Source organism: Geospiza fortis, unplaced genomic scaffold (assembly GCF_000277835.1).
Source record: "Geospiza fortis unplaced genomic scaffold, GeoFor_1.0 scaffold237, whole genome shotgun sequence".
Lineage (NCBI taxonomy): Eukaryota > Metazoa > Chordata > Aves > Passeriformes > Thraupidae > Geospiza > Geospiza fortis.
The window spans coordinates 7,363,797-7,373,211 of NW_005054319.1; the positions used below are offsets into that span (position 1 = coordinate 7,363,797).

The 9,415-nt window shown below is 41.2% G+C and overlaps 1 protein-coding gene across 1 annotated transcript in view; it reads left to right on the plus strand.

Moving 5' to 3' along the window:
* The first annotated feature begins 2,426 nt into the window (after positions 1 to 2,426).
* The window catches only part of TVP23A (trans-golgi network vesicle protein 23 homolog A), a 16,975-nt gene continuing 9,986 nt past the window's right edge, over positions 2,427 to 9,415 (plus strand). Inside the window, exon 1 of the mRNA XM_005420508.2 lies at positions 2,427 to 2,450. Within this exon, the coding sequence (XP_005420565.1) occupies positions 2,427 to 2,450 (24 nt within the window). The remainder of the gene's footprint in view (positions 2,451 to 9,415) is intronic.

The window sequence follows — 9,415 nt, forward strand, 5'->3', positions numbered from 1 at the left end:
GGGTGATAAACTCCTTCAGCAGCCCTGCAGGCAGATCTCTAGCAGCTTCTGAGGCTGAAATGAGGCAATCCCTATACACATCAAGAACAAAAGTTTGGGGAACAAGAGTTCAGCTTATTACTGTGATTCCAGTTCATGACTGCAGCAAAGACTGGTTGTCCACTTTTTGTAAAACATCCATGGGTGCTTGGAAAGAAAGGAATTGCTGGAGCAAATCATATCTCATCTAGTGGAGTAGTCTATAAAGGTGATCTTCAAGAGAAAAGCAGACTGGAAAAGAAGAGGCTGTGAGACAGCTGAGAACTGCCTAAGCTTTTCAGGTGACCATCAGCTTCTGCTTTGATGTTGACTGGGACACTACCCTACTGCCAAAGGAGGGGACAGAACACGCTCAGTAGTATTGGAAGCACTGGCATAAGTGATACCAGGCCACGTTCTATGGTTTTCTACATTTAAAATATGAATTCCTGGCCTTAATTTGAATGTGTGTAATGATAGAGGTCAGTATTTTGCCCTCACATGAACTATCTTAATTTGTATCCTGAGGATTTCCTCCTGTATTTTCATCCATGCCTTTGCTGTCCCAAAATGTTCTTTTCATCTGGTGTTAGTGAGGCCAATCCCTACACAGAGTCAAGATATTTGGTTTATTTACAGTTCTGCACAGAAAGGGAGGCTGGGTGGCAAATTCACAAAACCAGCACCACAGCTATTAGAACTTTTCATTATTAATACATTTTGGCAAACAAAGGCGTGATTGTTCATTGGCTACAAGTTACATAGATTTCTTATTAATTTGTATTCCATCCTCTATTAGTTGAAAGATTCCCTCACTTCTCATACTAATTATTCTGTATGCTCAGTCTTTCTGTCCTTTTGAGTCTTGCTCCCTCAGCTCTCTGAGAATGTTTGTCCAAAGTCCGGTGAAATTCTGAATGACCGCAAATATTTGAAGCCATAATCTGTCTTTGCATCTACTAGATTGGAAATTCTGAACCTTCTGAATTCCTAACTTCACTTACAAAAATGACCTTCTGGGGAAGCTGCAGGTGTGACCAGTAGCATTGCAGAGTGTTATCTTGGTGTGTCTCACCTGCAGTGTACATGCTGCATTACAGAGGCTCCTCATAGCATTTGGGAAGAAATATGGTGGGTGATACTAGAAATGTAGGTGTGGATGGATGCTGGAGGACTTTGAAGCAAAGCTAGTTTCTGAGGTGGGCAAGCAAGGAAAAGGTTTGATCAGACAGCTTTTAAAAAAAGCTCTAGAGAAAAAAACCCACCCTTGCAATCTAAAAGACTGAGCTTTTCTGTTCAAAACAACTTCCAAAATATCACAGCTTTACTTACCTACAGGAAGTCAGCTTCATAATAGACATAGAAACGTTTGCATTAAGAGCTGCAAGCCTTGGTGGAGTTGCTGAAAAAATCCTGTGTGAATGTGTAAGAGTGATGGAAGGCACAACATTGGTAACCAAAGGCTCCTGAGACTCATCCACAGTATGTTCCTGCAGTCCTGCTTTGCACAGTACAGGAATGGGCTGTTGCTTATTCACTGAGGGCCATGTTCTCTAAAGCCCATGGACATTGCTGCAAAGTCCCTATGGATTTCAATACTGTATTATGAACACAGAACTGTGCTTCCTTGAAAATTCCTTTCATGTTGGCTCTGTATCTGAGCTCTGACTTTTCAGTCAGCTACCGTCTTTGAGCTCTCTGGCCAAAAATTGGTATCCACAGCAGAATTTTTGTTCAGGATTCCTTCTGTCCAGGGTGAATAGCTTTGAGGTACTGCTGGTTGAACAATTTCTCATAGACTGAAAAGTTTATTTAACAAATTTCCCTATTTTCTGATTATAATGATTCAAGCTGCACAATACATAGACATCAGCAGTTCACTACTTTGCTTTTCTGCATTACTTCCCTTCCTGTTCTATGGATTCTCTTTAACTCACATGCAGCTTTTGAAGATAAGACAGATATTTCACATCAACTGTGTCTCTCTTAGGGATTGTCATGGTAGTGTTCTCAAAATCCAAAAGAAAATACATGTCTTAGCTATGGAAATGTCTTAGCTATTGCTAAGCAATAGCTACATAAGAAACACCAAACAGTAAAAATGTATGGCCCGACTTAGTTCTCTTTTTCACACACATTGTTTGTGCTGTGACACATTATAAAGAGGAAAGTGAGTTGAAAAGGAGAACTTGTGCTTTTGATTTCTCTGCATTGAAGGGAAGTATCACTTCTAAGTAAATACGGTGCTGCGTAAAGTCTACAGCTAATTTTGGAACCCAGATTATATTAGTAAAATGTCAGTAATTAATGGCACTATTTTTCCCAGGGGCAGTGAGGTAGATGAAAGTGTACCAATGTAGGCCACATCATGTCCTTCAGCACAATGGCATTTGGGTATGTCATAAACCATGGTGGATTTTGGTGTCAAGACGGTAAGAAAATTTTTTTGTTTCTACAAATGCAAAAACAAAACCAGAAATAGAAATCACATTTAATTATTGCAAATTAGGACTGTAGCAGCAGAACTTGAACCAAAGCTTAAGCCTCTCTAGTCCCCTTTCCCTTATTCTGGCCTCAGTTACAAGATAATCAGCTTTGGGTTCAAAAGCAGAGTAGTTTTGGCACGTTATTGCTTGGTTTGTCTATAGCCCAGCAAAAGCCAAGGACAGCTCTATAGAAACAAGGCTACCTCCTTGTTATGATCTTATAGCTCTTGTTGGAAAACTCTTCAGGAATACTTAGAACACATGGGAAGAGTAAAACAGGAACAAACTTGAAATCTTTATATCTTAACACCCATTCAAAGTCCATCTTGCTTTTGATCTGTCTCCAATCTAGACATAACAGAGAAAACAATCCGTTGTTTCTGTTGAAAAGCATATAATCTGGTCATGATGAGCACTGCCTGGGACCATTTGAAGGTGGAAATTGCTTGAGGGGTGAAACTTGCAGAAAATCTGCTTTTCTCATGTTTAAGTGGCAATCATGTACCACAAGCTGTTTGCTCAGTTTGTTGTCTGCTTCTGGAGGGAACTATCCTACGGAGAGGAGCTCTTTCTCCACAAGCAGCCCACCATTCTCCCATTAGTGTACCCCCTCACAGTGTCACATGTCCTGGAGCTCTGAGCAAGCATTTCCACCAGCAGCTGGCAGCTGCCTGGCCTGTAGATGGAGGAGAAGACATTGAGAAAACCTCTCACGCCTTCCTCTGGTTTTCAAGTAGTCTGTGAACATCACAAATGCACAAATCCCTTATCATTAGTGTTGGAACAGGCAGTGCACAACAGAATTCATCTTTTTGACAGAACTTCTCATTTATCTGTAGCTAAGAGCTATTAAGAGGAAAAAAAAAAGAAAATAAAAGAAATTTGTACATTTCCTTTCACCACCAGTGGAATTCATACAAGTAGTCCAGTACACTGGTACACTGGAGCATGTGACATAAACCCCCTGCAATTTCCCTTACACTGAAATAAAATAGAGCAAGAATGGGAAACGGCATACAAATGCAAACTCCAGCTAACAAGGAAAAGGATGCTTGCAAAAAACCACAGCCTGTGTCAAGTTTCAGATTGCAGCAAAAAAAATGGGTAAAAATAATAAAATGACAGTTGAAGAAACCACATATTTTAGGGGCTTCCCTAGAGCATTTCTGATCTTTGTCAACTAAAACACACACCAGACACAGCAGCTCTACCATCAGTCAGTTGAATGAAGGAGCACTTACCATGACCCTCATTCCAGTGGTTGTCCTGTTACTGTAACTGCACAAAGTGATTGTGGTATCACAGAAAGGTCACACCATCTTCTTTTTCAGGAGCTTCAGATCCATGTTGCCACAGTTCTGCAGTGTGGTCTCTGGGCTGCTCTGACTTGGAGAAGGAGAGCTCTCCCACCCTTCTGCTGAAGCTGCTCTGCCCTGCTTGAAGGATGAAAATCAGACAGTGCATTCTCTGAGAAACCAACAGGTTTGGGTTCTTGCCCTTCATCCAAGCTTTATTTCAGTATTTTAAACTGGTGATTATTTATAGATTTTAGAGGTGTGTGCCTCATGAATTCAGGCCCAGTCACAGGAGAAACACTCTCCAGCTGGGAAGTCAGGCAGAACAGTTTTCATGGGAACAGCTGTGGAGATGTCCAGCACAGCCTGGAACTTCCTCCTCTTCGAGGCTGCGAGGTTGAGGCTTGTCACCTTTCAGGCCATAGAGGAAATTGTGGTCTCTTAAATCATGGCCTTGGGTGTAAAAGGGGGTCATAGGCCACAGACATGAACTTTGCTTTCAGTTTTGCCAAAAGATCAGGCCCCTGCCTCTAGGAGAGGTTCAGAGTTATGTCCAGCAGCACCTGGTGCATCTTGTAAAGAACAACCAGTAAATGTGGTAGATCCCATTCAAAGCACTTACTGTCCCTACAGCTTATCTGGGGGATCTAGGGACCTACAGACCAATCCAGAGCACCTCCTCTTCTTTGTACCATTCAAACCTACAGAAATAGTATGGATTTTGTGAACTTTAATACCTCAGATAACCCCTCAAGTTCTCCATGTACTGAGGAGTACAAGGAATATCAGGAAGCTGAAGCTATTTGGTGAACTAGAAAAAGAAGTATTAATAAATTAGGAAATATACTATTAAACAATAATGCTATAGAAGTAGGCATCACAGGCTGCTTCAGAAAAATTCACATGCTCACAGAAAAATTCACAGAATTAAGAATTGTAGGTACAGGTTTTTAATTTCATTGCATCACCAGATTAGAAACCCTTTCTTACTTTGTGTTTTGTCTATATTCTCTTTGAATTTTTTCTGATAAAGTAATTCCCTTTATTCATGTCAGTTTAGAACAAACAAGAAAAACAAGTGCAAGCAAGTATGGCAAGAGCTGCTTAGCCACAGCCTCCACAACAAAAGATGGAGTGGAAATTGCCAGTCATTGTGGTTGAAAAACTGTCCAGCAAGATTCTCAGGGAGCTGAGAGGCTGTGTAGGTACTACTAGCACTCACAGGGAACAAAAGAAAAAGGAAACATGTAAAAAATCTAATGAATAAGCAACTTAGAGCTTTCATAAGCAAACTTAAGTTTTATTTCTGCAGATAAACCAGTAGAAGAAACCGTGCTCAATTTATCAACCTCCTATTCTACTAAGCTTCTCAATTTTTTATAGCCATTAGGGTCTTTTATTTAATAGGTTAAGATATTATTATTATTATTATTATTTCTCAGTAAGATTATAGAGGCTTAAGGCAAGAGAGCTATTGGATACTTGTGTGAGAATGTACAGGTATTTTAAGTTCATGTAGCAAAGAAGGGAAGGAACTCTAAGCACCTTTTCTGATGAAATCACTTCCACTCTGGGAAATGGATTTGGGAAATGGAAGGGGATAAGCTCTGCTTACTGCAGTAGATCTATGAAGTTGTTTAAACCAAACTTTTGACAGCCCAAGTTCCTTATTTTTGGAGTTCCCAATATGAGAAATGACCAATGACTTGCAAAATTAACAAATACCAAGAAGTGCAGCTGAGAGTGACTGAAGCTTTGAACACATCAGGAGATATATAAAGCTAAACCCATTGAAAAATCTGCATCCAAATGCTGGGAACGCCCCCCAGGCTGGAAGAGAGCTGGTGACTTTGCCTTGGTGTGCCCTTGTTTTGATGTGTCTAAGTGACCACTGAACAGTCTAAGCAGGAAAATGACGCTGAAGTAAACTCAGTAATAATTTCAAAGCCTTTCATTTCCTGGGTGACTGCACTAGAGATTTCTACAGCATGAGTTAAATAAGGCCTTAAAGCCACACAGGTATTACAGAGGATAAAATGAGGTATTTAATAAAATATGTAATGTTTCCTTGGTTTTTCCCTAACTGGAAGGAATACAAGTGCTATTGCACTTAGAATCAAAACCAGTTACTGTGCAATAATGGGAATTTATACTCCTTTCTTCACATACTCAAAAATTATTTTTCACCTTTTTGGGCATAACTAAATGAAGGATCAATAATTTTTTTTAATCCCCATTTATATTTAGGGCCTAAACTTCCTCAGCTTTGACATATTTTTCTGTTACCCATTTCTTACTGATGGCAGAACTTGATCTCTACTGAGAGTGTATTGTTATATATAAAAGAAATTGTCCTGATCCCTCAAGTAAATCTTGTGGCTTCTCCCTTGTTAATACTGAGCTGCCAATTTCAACAATTTGTGTATGTACAGCCAAAAAAAATCTATAGAAATTGGTTCTGGGCCAAAGCAGGAAATCATCTTTGACAAATGAATTATAAAGTGATGCTTTTAGAAATTTATCTATTTAGTACCTTCTCTGATTTGCCCTATCACACCCTAATATAAACATTTTATTGAAGCACCAACGAAACTTTGAAGTGTATCTCTGATGAATGAAAGTGAGGTAAAAGTTATTACTGGATTAACAACATTTTCCAATATTCAGGGGAATAGAATACTAAACTACAAACGCCACTGAAAGGTCTAAAGCACAGCAAAACCAATCAAGTTACTCACAATATCCTTAGGCAGTTTACAGGGGAAGACTCTGATAAGTCTCTGCAAGATTCTAGGGAGTGTTCCAAGGAGAAAGAGAAATCAGCTGACTTCCCAGTAATCGGGTGAATAAAGCACCATATTAATCTTAGAGGAAGCTCTATTTGTTCTTGAATTAGAGAACGGGAGAGATTTTTCAGATATTCATATCAAGACTCTGATAGTGTTCTAAAATAGAAATGTCACTATTTATTGTGGGGAGGGAATTCCCTGTAAGGTAATGGCAAGGACACAGCAGCATGTGATGTATTTTTGAACTATTTTATGCTATATATTTCTGTCAGCAATTAAGTGAAATCTTAATATATTTAATAAATGGTCTAGGTTTTCCTGTGCAAAAACCTGAAAACCAAACTACAATTCATAAATTCAGTGTAATGTTTTCTTTGTCTGGGGCTGCTGAAGCAGTATTTGAGGACTTACATCATCTTTAGGGTGTTGCTAATATTTCCAATGTTCAAACAATTTGTAGTTAAGCTACAACTCAGAAAAAGTGTTGCAAATAGGACAGTTTGTTCTGTAAAATCCTAAAAAACACTGTAAGCTTCTAATGAGGTTTCACTTTGATGCATTAATTTTAAAACAAGGAAGAATTTTCTAGCAAACCCCAAAGAAAGAAATTCATTTGACCAATGATTCCTCTAGAGACCAAGGATTCTTTCTAGCCCTCAATTTGCTCTAAAAGAAAATGATGAGCCATACAACACCTTGAATAATCACACAGCATAATTTCATATAGCTTCTTAGAGAATTTACCAAAACTATTTGCATGGTACAGTAAGAGTCTCCTGTGGGATTATCTAGTAGAGTTTGTTAGGAAAACAGATAATCCCTATAGTGAGCCAGGGGAGATAGGCACTGGAAGGAGAGAAAACTAAGGAAACATCTATCTGTTTTAAAATCAAAACACAAAATGCAGGTTTTGCTTCCAGTTATTTCATCACTCATGAAATCAGTATAGTAAATCAGACACCTAATGCTGTGACGGGCTATTTGTCCCTTCTCCCACAGAGGTGCTGTTTTACGTGATAAGGGACACAGGACACAGTTATTTTCTGGTGCCTTAGAATGAAAATGCAATGGCTTGGACAATACAGCAACATTACAGAATTACTAAATTCAAAGGATCAGTTTTGCTGGCAGAACTGCCCTGAGAGGTGCAAGAGGAGCTGCTGCAGGAGCTGAGGTCAATGATCTGGCAGGCAGGAGGATGTGAGACCTCCCAGCACTGCTGAGGCTTCTGTCAGTGACTTCTGGGAGCTGCTTCTGAGTCAGAAGCCAGCTCTGTTTGAGTTACTGTTAATTCATGGCTTGGAAGCAGAAGTGCAGTTGATACAGGAAATGAAGTCAGGATCAGCTTCAGGTATGCACAGATTTAATAACTGTATCTCATGAGAGCTCTCAAAGGGAGCTCTCTCTTCATATCTCCTTGGAGTGTGAAAGCTCACTTCAGTATTTTAATATTGCAGGCTATCGTGAGCCATACCATCAAATTGCAGGTGCCTATTCAGTTTTTTAGTGGCAGTCTACTGTACTTACTAGCACACTGTACAAGTGGTTTTAACACTACCAAGGCCAAAATATGACAATCAACATATTAACATCATTAGTCAGTACACCTTTCCTGCTTTACAATTATAATCCTACTAAGAACAGTGTGTCAGTTTTTCTTACCTATTAGGTATTGCTTTGTTCCAGTAAGTCTTGTGCAAAACTGCTTTCCAGTTGATATTTTTGAAAAGTTCACCTCAGTAGCTTCTGTACTGACTCAAGAACCTATTTAGTTAGATGTTTTGGAAAAGACTAGGAAGTTATTATTTCCAGGCTTATTTAATGCTAGTAGCTAGTTGGATCTACACGTGGCTGTGATTAATCAGATCTTCCTTGACTCTCCACTTCATACTAAGCTGTCCAGAATATTTCCCCCCATTATTGTGAAACCCTTACCCCTATCCTGAAGTTTGGTTGTCTTGTTTCACTTCTTTATCTCTGCTGCATAATCCACGTGCATTTTAAATTAAGGCACGAAAAATATTTATCATGGAATCATAGAATATCCTGAGTTAGTAGTGACCCACAAGGATTATTGAGTCCAACTCTTGGCCCTGCACAGGACAGCCCAAGGTCACACCCTCAGAATTTTGTCCAAACACTTCTTGAGGTCTGTCAGGCTTGGTGCTGTGACCAGTGCCCTGGGGAGCCTCTTCTGTGCCCAGCCACCCTCTCGAGGAAGAACCTTTTCCTAATATCCAAGCTAAATCTCCCCTGACACAACTCCAGGCCATTCGCTCGGGTCCTGTCACTGATCACCACAGAGAAGGGATCGGTGTCTGCCCGTTCCTTCCTCTTGTGAGGATGTTGAAGACCACACTGTGGTGCTCGCTCAGCTCCTCCAGGCTGAACAAGCCGAGTGACCTCAGCCGCCCTCAGGGTCCGCGTTACCTGCACTGAGCCAGGGGCACACGCGCGGTGCTGTGGAGCCACCCCTGCCCTCACAGCTGGCCCCCACACTGGCACAGAGCCGCGGGCAGCGGGGACAGCACCGGCCGGCTGGGGGCCGGTGACACGCAGCTGTGCTCTCATATTTTACACCTTCGTTCACCTTTCCCTCTACTCCTTCTTCCTTTCAGGGTTTGTATTCAGCATGAGACCCCAGCGGCCCTGACCCGGCCGGTGCGTGTGGCGAGCCCGCGGGGCGGATAGCTGACCGCGCTGAGGGCCAGGGGCAGCCTGCCGGGGCTCCTGAGGCCCCTCACACTGCTAAAGCCCGCCCGGCCGGGGCTCTGGTGGCCCCTCACGCTGCTAAAGCCCGCCCGGCCGCTCTGGCCCCGGCCACCGG